Source organism: Octodon degus, unplaced genomic scaffold (assembly GCF_000260255.1).
Source record: "Octodon degus isolate 3935 unplaced genomic scaffold, OctDeg1.0 scaffold00267, whole genome shotgun sequence".
NCBI lineage: Eukaryota > Metazoa > Chordata > Mammalia > Rodentia > Octodontidae > Octodon > Octodon degus.
The window spans coordinates 2,650,876-2,664,213 of NW_004524843.1; the positions used below are offsets into that span (position 1 = coordinate 2,650,876).

Genomic DNA, 13,338 nt, shown 5'->3' on the forward strand with positions numbered 1-13,338 from the left:
AGCATTCAAATAGATAGCTATAGAGACATCTATATAGATATGCCTAAGCAATCTCTTTGCCTTATTGATTTACTTCTCCAGATAACTTGGTGAAGTGCTCAGGAGAGCATATTTAAGTCATTTGCCTTTTCCTTTTCTCTATTGTAATTATTTTCAAAGAATGGATTGAGTCTCAGGGCTCAACTGAATTCTTTTCTGACAACTCTAAAATCCTCATCTCTGCCTGGACACCTCATGGGTCTTAGGCCTACAGGTCTTCACAAGGCTCCAATTTATATCAGAATTAGCAGAAAACATAATTTTATAAAATATCAACTGTTTCAAGCTCTCTCCATCTATATATCCTTCCTATTTACCTATGCTTTGTAGCTTCCCCACCTCATTGAATCTTCTCAGAGATCCATTTAGTGCTTGTATTTCAAGTCTACCAACTGAGATTAAAGATTTATCTTCTTATACATGCATGCCGATCTTCTTACGTATGGCCAATTGTGATCTCTTCTCTAGCTTCATCTCTAAGATAAAATTTCTAACGTCTTTTTCTTCATATTACTATGCTGTGCTCTTAACTATGTTGAATTCATTTTGTTTAACACAAATTTCTTCAGACTTATGAGACAATCTAGACTTATTTAACTAGAACACCTTGTATCTCTTACTTGCTATTTCAAAGGCATCATAGTTCTCCCCCGAAATGTTTATTTGCAGGCCTTTCCCCTCTATTTTTCATTCATTCAAATTATACTATTTCTTTAAAGCATAAGTCCAAATTGCTCATTCTTTTTTTTCTCATTCTATATATGTTATTTAATGGAGCTATGCACTTCCTTCCAGCCACTGTCAAATTTACAAACTAAACACTTAATTATGGCTGCTCATATATTGTACCAATGTAGCCTTGGGGAATTCTAGATTCTGTTAAACCATGGTGCCTCAGGGCAGAAATTCTGAGATTTAGTGTCTGAGTTCTCTTTTCAGAAGTGCTGTAAAAAATCTCATGGACTCCCCTAACCATTCCCTGTAGCAGTCAAGCAGAAGCAATAGTCTATGGCAAGCAGACAATTGAAACAGATAGAAAATGTTATAAAAAGCATAATATTGTCCTATTTAAGGAAGGATAGTAAGATAAAATATGAAGATTGACTATTTTTTAATAGAATGAAACCCTTCATGAATCTGTTTCATTAAAGATACCAAACAATTTGCAAAGCTGGGCCAAAAATGGGTTTATCTTGAGACATGCCAATGACAATCAGTTCTTACTCCAGTCCAAGAGCATTCACTATCTCCTACCTATATAGTACAAGTAAGTATGTTTATTTTTATATTTATATTATACAAGTACCCTTAAAGACATTCATTCTGTGTGATATGACTGCAATTTAAGGAAAAATTTTTATCTGCATAGGTTTTTATATGCTTATACATAAAATATATTAAATACTTTATACATATTAAATATATAAAATATAAAATTCATTCTGTTTAGGCTAACTGGGCACATTAGCAAGTTCAAACTATTATGTTGCAAATTCACAAAAATAATACTTTCTAGAAATTTTGAAAGTAATAGATGGCATAGGATTGATTGACAAAGTATACTATTCTTACAGCAGGTCGAGGTATAGGCTTTTGTGGTTTCTTTGAACCCAGTTTTTTCATCGCATTGTAGTATTTCTTCTGTTCTTCTGTCATAAAAATGTCTTGACCTCCAAAGTAAAGAAACAAAAGCAAAACTTGTTAAAATCATGTTCTCTGATAGTTGTAAAATTAGTCATAACAATCAGGTGAAAGTTGGTCCCCATATTCTATTCTAATGTTGCTAACATCTACATTAATGGAGATGCACATGTCCAAACAAACATAGATGAATTATGCCATATTAGGTATAGTGATATTCTAGAAATAGACACAAAGGTATTTGAATTATCAATTATCTGAAAATTTATAGGTTATTTGTTTTTATTTATTTTTTGAGACAGTGTTTCATTATGCAGTGCAGCCTGGCCATGATCCTTCTGCCTCAGCTATCCCGAATGCCATGCTCAGCAATTAATAGCTTATTAAATCTTAAAATAATTCCTACACTTTACTTTTTTGGTGGTTACATTTTGGAATACATGAAATATTGTGATGTAATTGGCTCACATATTGGACTTAGAGCAAAGATGAAGTTTTAATATACTTATCTTCTTTTTCTGTTGGTTGAAGTTATCTATGATGACACCAATGAAAAGATTCAAAGTAAAGAAAGAACCAAAAATAATAAAAATAACAAAATAAAGATACATGTACAGATTGTCTTCATATTTGGGTTGCAATTCTACCTACAAAATATAAAAATAATAACCATTAGTTTTAATATTGGTTTCATAAAATACACATCAATGAATTTTTAATTCTCTAGGTATATGTCAATCACTGGGATTAACAGAAATCAAATATTGAATACATTTTATTAAATTTCAAATACAACATCCTCACTGAAGAATCTTGAGTAACTATTCACTTCAAGTACTTCAAAGTTCTGAGTAGTTGCATAGAATTTCAGCAAATTAATGCCTACAGTATGATAGCATTTTTCCATTAGTAATTGAAGATCTCAAGATACTATGCAAAATTGATAATTTTCTTTTCCCAGAGAAGTTATAGAAAATATGCTACTTAAAATCATTCTTATTTACTTTTTCTGCTTATTTTATTACCTGTGAAATGGAAATAAATAGCCTAAACCTTGTAGGGTAGTTTTTATAGTTGTGTTAATATACAAAAGGAACTTAAGCAGATCATAGCTGATAGTAATTGCTATGTTTAGAGTTGATACCTACAACACACTTTATTAGTGGATCAGAATCATTGTATGTGTGAACATAAGTATTCTGGAAGAAGCTTTTCTTCCTAAAAATGAGGCCATTGATTCATCTTATGCAGTAGGGACTATTTCTTTAATGGCACTCCTTATCCAGCCACTTGATTGGAAAACAGGTGATACTTAACTTGAATTTTGTTTTTTAATTTATAGTTTAGGTCTCATAGAATTCTATCTTAATCAATTCAGCTAACCAGTCACTGATGATAATGAATGCAGGTTATGGAATATTAAACCACGAAATAAATTTGAAAAATCATGATTAACAAAATTTTCTAATGAAATGGAATAAAACAAAACCTAAAAGTTCTTTGATGACTTTGATTTTATGTATATGTGTGCAACATAATATGCAAAGCTATTTTAAACTATAAAAACTACACGTGGAAAACTGCAAAACATAAATACAAATGGAACACATAATATAATCTTACTTTTGATGGACAATTTGACTACATCTTTTGTAACATGCTTGAATACTGAGGAATTATGTAGCATACTAAGTTGTCACAAAAAAGCAAAGTAAGTTATATGTCACATAGGCTATTGATAAGGAAGTTGGATGGAAATTTGAATTACTAAGGAAGGGAGGGGAGAGACTAGAATTACAAAGTAGTCTTTTTTTTCTTTTTCTTTTTTTTCTTTTCTTTTCTTTTTTTGGCAGAACTGGGGATTGAACTCAGGCCCTTGCACTTGCCAGGGAAGCGCTAATTCCACTGAGCCATCTTCCCCGCCCCTTACAAAGTGGTCTTAATCCCCTTCTCTGTAGTCACAATTCAAAACCCTACCAGTGAAACCTCTCTGTTTTAATGAAGTCATTATTTCCTATATAAGGTTGTTATTTAGGATTAAATGAAATAATGTAAGGAAGCCCTGGCATGATGAGCATTAATAAATCATCAGTTATACTCGTGTGTGTGTGTGTGTGTGTGTGTGTGTGTGTGTGTGTTTATTTTAGGGAAGGGTCTACAGGGTCTTCAGGGCCTCACTACTAGATCAGACTTGTAGTGATCCATCTGTTTACAGCTTTCCAAGAGCTAGGATTACAGGCATGCACCACCACACTCAGGCTCAATTGCTGTCTCAGCATGCCCCTGGGAGTGGGGATGGCACAGCAAGCCCTAGGATCCAACCATCCCCCGTGCCTACTTGCAGGTGCTTTATTCTGCTGATCTATTTGGCTGGCCCCTTATCAGGTGTTAGTATTATTCCAGTAAAGCTCATAACAGTGATTCCTGATAAAATATAAGGTGCTTAGTACCTTCTGTATATTTCCCTCTCTCTTTTCTCTCCCCTTTCTCTCTCTGGTTAAAAAAAATGGGAAATTTTTGATTCAGAAATCTAACTGTTCATATTAAGGAAATAGAATTTTGAACTTAATTGCCTATGACATTGTCAAAAAATGGGAAATCAATAGAAATTATACAGAACACATTATACAATAAATATTGTGAAAAAGGAAGAAATTGTTCTAAAGAATAGAGAAACTAGGATGGGGAAAGGATAAAAGGAAGGAAGGGAAGAATATATATATATCTATATATATCTATATATATCTAGGGAAGAATATCTACCTACCTATCTATAAATTCTTGTAGTTAAAATAGTTATACTACTAGTTTCTCGTGGTTCATTGAGAAGAGAGGTGTGCACAAATACTATTTGGACTGTCTTGCATGCCTGTTATGGTTTGCATTCAGCTATCCTCCCAAAGCCTCATGCAGTCATGAAGTGGTTTCTGGATTTTGTGATTGATTCTTGATCCAATTCTGGGTGTGAGTGCTCTGCCCTGGGGCGGGTGATCTGCATGACAATGTAAGGAGGGGATAAAGGCTAGCTAGATGCCTCAGCTTCTGTCCCTCCCTTTGCTCTTTTTGCCCTTTGCTGTCCCCACAAACAGTTGTTCTGTGCCATGTGCTGCTGTGCCTTGGAGCCAGCTGAGTATGGACTGAAATCTCCACTAACTGTTGAGTTCAACAAACCTATCCTTTCTTCATTTTGGGTGTTGGGTATTTTGTTGGGTATTTTACTCACCCAGCAATGAGAGTGAGTAACTGAGAAATGCCTATATCTTGCTCTCTGAGTAACTACTTTGAAGATAACAATATGCAGTGTATTAACTATTGTTATTCTATTATCTTGTTTTGAAAATTTGTTTTTTTTTCTTAAAAATGTTCTGATATTTACAAGGTACACTGTGCAATTCCTCCTATCACATAGTCATACCTCCAAGAATGAAGCACAATTAAGTTCTTTGCTTTACTTTGTTTCTTGTTTTTTCAATTTTTTCTAACTATTAGTCATATCCTTTCTATTACAAGAAAGATCAAAAGCTAGAGGAAATTTATGACAGATAAAATTGCCTTTGAGAGATTTCTAATATACAAAGAACTGGGACCATCACAGTGAAAATATAATGTCATATTTTTCAAATATAGACAATAAACTGCTAAGTGACAACTGCTTAACACAACTGCTTAATGTACCTAGATACATTAAAAATTTCACAGGGAGGACTAGGGATGTAGCTCAGTGACAGAACCTTTACCTCGCATGTACATTGTCTTGAGTTTGACACCCAGCACCACAGAGAACAAAAAATATATTTTAATCCATTTTAAAAGAAATAATAGTACTTCCGATTTGATTTGAAACTGTCTCATTGCTATCTGTTTATCAATAAAACTTTGAAAAAATAAAAAATAAAAATAATATTAAAAAAAGAAATAACATAGGATTAAATATTTTGTCATAACACAGATCTGATCTTTTACAGACTACACCATTAAATTACAATATTTTAAAAATATTCACTTTGTCAAATTTTAAAAATTCTCTTCTCAATAAACTTACATTTCGTGAATCAACAGCTGCATACATGATATCCATCCATCCCTTAAACGTGGCCTGTAAAAAATTCATATAATTTAATTTTCTTCTTGCTTGTACACCTAGCACAGATTGGGAGACAACAAATTTTGTGCAGACATCTTATTTCCAGTGTGGTACAGACCAGACAGCTTAGCAGTTTCTGAGGAGGCAGCCACGCAGATGGGTGAGAGGAAGTTGGCAGACACTAGGATGAAGCAGCTCACTTTATTTAGTTGTCTTTTCTTTGTATATATTTAATTGCTCCTCTCTATATATAGCACTCCTAAAATAATCTGCATTTTTGTTTTAATTGCTTTTAAAATGTTTTATTTATTTTAAAATTGACATATAAAACTATATGTTGTACAATGCAATGTTATGAAATATGTATAAATTAAGGAGTGGCTAGCTCATGCCAATTGATGTATATATTACCTCATGGATGATTTGTGTTTGTTTTGAGAACCCTTAACATTTACTTTCTTAGTGACTTTCAAGTACATAGTATACTTTTATTATCTCTAGTCAATGTGCTGTATAATTCTAAAGTTTTATTGATCTTATTCCTCCTCTCTAGCTTAAATGTGTCTGTCAGTTAGCACAGCTCCTCCTTCCTACCCCGAGGCTGGTGGCCACTATTCCTTGCTTCTGATGCAACTTTTATAAATTCCACAAAATAAATGAGATCATGTGGTATTTCTTTTACTGTACCTGATTTATTTCATTTCACATAATGTAGAATTTCACCCAAATGGTTTCAACTGACAGGATTTGTTCCTTCTTTTAAGTTGAATATGTAATATCTATGTATCTATGTGATATGTGTCTGTCTGTTTAGAACGTCTGCCCACTGATGGATACTTACACTGATCCTATAGCTAGCTATTGTGAATAATGTAACAGAAATCAATGTATTTTTATTTGTGCTGTGAAATCACTATGTGAGAAAGATAAACCAGTAGATATATTTTTTCATGTACTAATTTTGCAGTTCTTTTGAATATATCCCCAGTAATGGGATTACTGGACCTCATAATAGTTCTTTTATAATGTTTTTTGAGAAATTACCCATGTTTTCCATAATGGCCATACTAATTTACATTCCCACCAAGAGCCTGCAAGGATTCTTTTGCTCTACATTCTTGCCAACACTTGATGTCATTCTTCTTTTTGAAAGCAGTAATTCAAAGAGGAGTGAGGTGCTATCCAATCAGAAGAATGTTAGACTTAATTACAAATCACAGGAGGATAATGAAACAGTTACTTACTACTTGAAGCAGAGAAAGATATCCCAGGCCCACATTGTCAAAGTTTACTTTCACATTTTTCCACCTGGCAGTTTGATTGCTTTCTATGAGGGCTTGACATTCACTGTAGTTGTTGACCACGCTTACATCAAACATGTCTCCAGTGGTGTAGTTAATACAGTGATAAAACTTGCCCGCAAAGAGATTCACTCCCATAATGCTGAAGATCAGCCAAAAGATCAGACAGACCAGGAGCACATTCATTATAGAAGGAATGGCTCCTAAGAGAGCATTCACCACAACCTGACACAGGATAAGAAGGAAAACAAATGAAATGCCAGCAATACATAATTTCTTATTCTTAAACATTATAAAATAATAATAACAGTCAAACTATAGAAAATATATCTATTCACAAATTTGAATGTTAGGTAGAAATATCTGATGGTTCCAAATAACTAAATTTTTGAAATTATATTTTAGAGGGATATAAGCTGAATTTTATAATGCAGAATTTTTTCTCCAGAGGTAAGGTTACATGTGTGGCAAATTCTTATCAAAAAATGGAGCTAATTAAAATACAAAATTTAAAGAACATGAGAAGGAGGGAAGAAGGGAAAAGGGATTCAAAGAAAAACAGAATTAAAAAAAAAACAGAAATAGAACTTTTGTAAATGGGGATGGGAAGCAGGACCAGGGAGAAGGAGAGAGAGAAAAAGTGAATTAGGATGTGTGTGCTCGTGTACGAGGCCCCAGGATGAGTGTGATCATTCTGCATGACAAACAGAGCCAATAAGACATTTCTAGAAGTACATGAGCATATAAAGAAGTTCATTGTACCACAAGTTTTAATAATGCAGTCTATAAAATTTACTATTCAAAATTTGAGAGTAAAATAATACCTAGGAAACAAATTCTATACCGAAACAAAGCATTTATTGAAAGTGTGATGCTCTTTGCTTATCAGAACCACTACTGCAACAAAACTGATTTCAAATTGATAATGAAAAAATTAACCGGTAACAGTTCCTTTCTATGTAACCTTATACACACTCACATACTCACACAGATAGACACAGACCTGGCTGTTTTTGTCACATTCAGATGAAGCCATGTATTTTCAAATATTACCAAGAGCTTCATTTTCTAAAATTGACTTTCGGACAGCTAAAAGGATGGAGCCTGGGCATCACTCATTACTTGCTAGGTGATGCAGGCCTGTGGCCTTTGGTTTCATGCCTCAAGGAATAACAAATGTCAGTACAAATTCCTCCCTGTTCCTTTGTACCACCTCTCCCAGTATCACCTTCCCACATCTGACCTACTTTTTAGATATCTCGGTCTATGTTGGAAAACTGAAAGGCCAGATTCAGACTTTCAACAGGCTTAAAATACATCATCCGGAGCAATAAGGCAATGATGAGTAATGAATGTTTTGGTAACTTTAAGTTACAGCAAGTAGATTTCCTTGAACATTGATACATGAGATGAAGATAACTAATCTTGATTCAGACAACATAAGAGATTTCGCACAAAGCTGTTAGAAATGGTCACACTCTGTGCTCCGTATCTGATCATTATCAATAATTTGATCGATTACGTCTGTGTGAGAGCAGAAGATACAAGCTCTCCATGGAGTTTCCATTTTGGGGTACAAAGCATCAGGTTCTTCTCCATTATGCTTTCCACACTCTCTAGAGCACTGGTTCTTACCCTCATTCCTTCGAAGCGGGACAAAGCTCTCAGGGGCCTCAGAGCTCGTAGTGTCCGTAGGGATTTGATGGCACCAAGTTCTGAGTAACCCAGGGCATTTGCAGTCAAACTAACCAGTGAGACCTACATAGAAAAAGCCACACAATTTTCTAACTTATAGATACAAATTGTAATTCAACCTTCCTTTATGCAATAAACCAGTACTCATCAAATTACTGGGAGTTTCACATTCACCCTCCGGGGGAGCTGGTAGAACCTGGTTTGGCAGGTTTGGGGTAGGTCTTGAGAATCTACATTTCTTCAGGTTCCCTATGTAAGATTATTTATGCTCATCTATAAACCACTTTTTGAAAAGCAACAAATAAAATTGGTAAATAACTATAAAAATGGCGAGAACACTGCTTTAGTCATTCATGTGATGACTAATGAAACTCATAAAAATTCTAAAATCTCAGCTAAAAGAGGAAAAGAAGAACTGTCATGTGTCACAGAAATGACTGATTTCCTGTGAAAATACATAGAAAATTAAAATTATATAAGCTAAGAAAAAACATTTTATCTTAAAGTGTCTTAGAATTTCAAAAGCAAATAAACAGAACTAGATACATAACATAGCTTTCAAAAGCATGGTTTTAATAGACATTTGAAAAACATACTTTTGAGGAAAGTACATGAAGCATATAGACAACTATTGCAAAAATGCTTTATTTCTTTAAACTATCTTTGTATAGGCAATCAAGAAGCAAAATCTCTGAATTTAGAAAAAATATCCTGAGCTCTTAAATTTTATCTTAGGTACTTTTGTAAGACTTTTATCTAAGACTTTATGAATCTCCTCTCACACAGACAACTGAAAGAGCAAGTAACTAAACCATTATGAATTGAGATATTTTCTACATTAGAAGCTAAGAGGACCTGTGGTACTTTACCTTCTCTGAAGACAGAAGCAAAAGGAGATAAGCATACATTAAAGATGAAATATAAAAGTCAGACAGAAGAAAACTATTCTAAGCAGGGACAGTATTTATCAGCTAATTAAAAGAGCTAGTGAAGTACATAGCTTGTGTAAGTACATATGTAAAGGAGGTATATGTCAATTGTTTTAGGGCACTGAAACAATCTTCTAATTGGTGTTTGGATTTCTAAGAAATTTCCTTTCTGTCACACTGTTCATACCCACTTGACCTCTTTTCCTAAAAAAGCAAGCTGGACTTGTCACTTCCTCATTGGTAATTCTTCAGTTGCTTCCTCTTTACTAAATCATAAGCCCAAATGTCTTTTGGGTGACACCCTGGCTTCTTCCAATGTCTGTCTCACTCCATCTTCCAGTTACAAGCCAATCACTGCATCCCTTTGTGTTTACCGACAAGGACTGCCTCTCGCATGTCAGCGTCCTAACACATGGGCATCCGGCACCCTAACACACGGGTATCCGGCTCTCACGGCACTCTGCTGACCCTCTCATCCCTCCATCTCCAGCTCACCCTTCACTTTCTTGCTTTTTCGTACAGGAGATCAAACTCAAGATCTTGTGTTTGCGCTGCTGAGGTACCTCCCTAGCCCACAGCACACTTTGCCTTCCTCAGTAACCTTTTTCCCTTTTCTCAGGGGAAGCCAGCATCGCTTTTAGTCCAGGTGCCAAACCCTAGTCAATATATATCTGCTTGTACTGTGACACTCTAGACTCCGTTAGGGGCAGAAAAAGTGACTTATTTGTAGCTTGCATTGAACAAATGAGCAGTTAGCATATTTGACTTAAAGCAAAATATTAATCAGATTATTATATAATAATAAAAGTTTTCCTAAATCTAAAATACTAGATAAAGCGTATATTAGGTAATACGAGTTCAGGAACTCTAAGATTTTCTTAAGAATTTCTTTGTACTCAAGTAGTGCTGACTTATCAACTGTATTTTTACATGCCTATATTAAATACGACACATTATTGTCACTTTAACACCCATCATAACCACATACAAAATAGCAAAAAGAAACAGTATCATGCAAAATTGAATTATACAAGTAAAAGAATGATTATAGTTTTGTAATATTCAGGCACATATGGTTTCAAATATAACTTGCAAGGTTTTCTCTACTGAAAAGTTTTTCAATATAGTTCTGCATGCTGTCCTATACAAATTTCATTTCCTAGTACTTGGTTTAATACTCAGTTATTAAAAATCTGTATTCTGGCACTCAAACTTATTTTTCTCAAAACCAGTGTTGAATGATAAAACCTTTAAATACTTGGTTAGTAGCTAATCTGTTTCAACCACAATAATCAGGTAGGGCTCTCATGCTTTTTGGACTTTAGCTTTACTTCTAATTAGTAGTTTGTCTATGTGACAATTACTTCTCAACAGGCTACAAGGACAACAAAGGTACTAATGCCAAAGGTAATTGTGGATTACTTAAGTGCTATTATTTTGTGAATGAGAGAGTAAAATAGCAAAATTTCTAAATGAATGTATTGTCTTGCGTAACTGGATTTCAAATATTGACTTAAAGCTAAATCAATAATTATAATAAAGTGGCATTTAACTGTTGGATCTTGGAAAGTATAAGTATTAAAATTGGCAAGCAATTTTTGGGCATCCTATCACTTGGAAAGCAAAACATATTTATATTTGGACTGAGGCAGTGTTTATTGAATACCTACTATATGCCAGCCACCACTTCTAGAACTATTACCTACCACCCCCTTCCAAGGAAGGAAAACAGAAACTGTAGAATACTCACATCAACAATCAGGAAATCTAGCCAGCACCAGGCATTAGTAAAATACACTTGAAAGCCATATGCAACCCACTTCAAAAGCATTTCCAGGATGAATATGTAAGTGAAAACCTTGTCAGCATATTCCAACATGGTCTTAATTGTTTTTCGCTGCTCAATATATATATCTTCAAAGGCCTGTGTGTGAAAAGAGATTCTGTTAATTTAATTGTCTAATTTATTGCTTTAAAAAATGATGCAAACTTCTTATCAAGTCAATAAGGCTGGAAGGCTCAGTGTTTCTTGTGGCTGCATCTTGCTTTATAGTTAGCTATATACAAAGGGCTATTGACTAGATGTTGCAGCCCATCAAAGCACTCATATAATTTTTAAGTTTGATAATCCAAATAGTGAAAAAATAACTGAAAACTTTTGAAAGACAGCCAGCTACTTTCTAAGGCAGGAGGCAAAATGTCATTTAGGAGCAACTTTGCTTTCTTCACTCAAGAGTTGCTGGGCCGCTTCCTTCCAATAAAGCAAATGGAAGGGCAGAAGTTCACTCTGCCTAGAGGAAAGAAAGTATGACACCCCTCTTCCCCAATCCCCTCTTCCTTTGTTCCCTCATCCTCCTCCTCCTCCTCCTCCTCTCCCCCCACTCCTTCTTTCTCTTTGTCTCTGTCTCTCTGCCTGTCTTGGTCCCCCTCTCTCTCCTCCTGTGGTGTGGTATAGGTTTGGAAGGTCCTGTGTTGTCATTATCTATAGTTCTTGGAAAAGGTGAAGCACTCATTTGCAGAGCCTTGGGCCCTCTAAAAGCAACACATCATTTATCTAACTCAGTGCTTCCATTGGAAAAATTATCAGAAGGATCAGGTGGTCTGGATCAAGGTCAAAAGAAAAACAAAGTGTGGCTTGCTTTTTGTTACTTTTTACTTTAATTTTTAGAGAGCAAGGTGATCTAGGCTTGTAACAAAGGCTCAACACAAGGGCAGAAAAGGCTTTGGACCTCAGATTGCAGCTGAAGCTGAAGGCCATTCAGAAGCCAGCAGGTCAGGGCCCTTCCATGATTGAGGTATGTCACCAATGGTGCCAGTTATTGGTAAGACTTCATGTTTAACTCCCCTCTTGGCATTAAAATGCAGGTCTAATCCTATTTATTCTGAATACTTAGCAGGATGCTAGGTTCTTAGTCAATGCAGTGGTAGACTTAGACATCTTCAGATACAATTAATTATCTTCCTCTGAGATCTGTTCACAGAGCACTTCAGTAACAGAAAAATAAGAGAAATGCTTCCACAGTTGTACTAGCAAATGAGAAAATCAGTTGCTCTATTTCATTTCATAAATCAGTATTTGGACCCAAATGACCATTCCATTCAATGCAACCAAATTAGTTTTCAAATATAAATTAGGTTCCTAATGCTTTCATCATACTGTGTCTAAGTCTGATTCCACTCAAGTTCAACTTGAGAAAGCATTAAACATTTCAATATATTGGGCTTCCCCCTCTGTCTAAACACGCCATACATATTTTCTTTCAGTGGCAAGCAACTTCTTTTAAAACAGGTCATATGAGATTACCTGGAGGGAAAGGAAAAGGGTCAGAGGGAAAAGACGAAGGATGTGTCCCACCTACCAGAGCCCCACTGCTGACCAGAATCATGAAGACAATGAAAGTTTCAAACCAGTTGTGCTCCACTATCTTATAGCACGTTTTCCTCAAGTTCCACCAGAGTTTACCTTTGCCTTCTTCTATACTTATCTGGCAACACTTGAACTTGCGTACGCAATCTAAAAGACAGGAGAGGAAGTGAAGAGAAAGGCTCTTTGTTTATAAATATTTATGTTGAAGCATTCATTCATTATTGCATCTCAATACATGGCCAATGACTTTATTTTTAAAGATAACTTCTACTTCCACACATT

At 34.9% G+C, this 13,338-nt stretch overlaps 1 protein-coding gene across 1 annotated transcript in view; it reads right to left on the bottom strand.

The window, feature by feature from the left end:
• Positions 1-13,338, bottom strand: part of Scn2a (sodium voltage-gated channel alpha subunit 2) — a 98,810-nt gene that overhangs the window by 19,192 nt on the left and 66,280 nt on the right. Inside the window, exons 18-24 of the mRNA XM_004646394.2 lie at positions 13,049-13,203; positions 11,440-11,613; positions 8,701-8,823; positions 7,009-7,290; positions 5,723-5,776; positions 2,190-2,327; positions 1,612-1,716 (exon numbers count right to left, since the gene is read on the bottom strand). Of these exons, the coding sequence (XP_004646451.1) occupies positions 1,612-1,716; positions 2,190-2,327; positions 5,723-5,776; positions 7,009-7,290; positions 8,701-8,823; positions 11,440-11,613; positions 13,049-13,203 (1,031 nt within the window). The remainder of the gene's footprint in view (positions 1-1,611; positions 1,717-2,189; positions 2,328-5,722; positions 5,777-7,008; positions 7,291-8,700; positions 8,824-11,439; positions 11,614-13,048; positions 13,204-13,338) is intronic.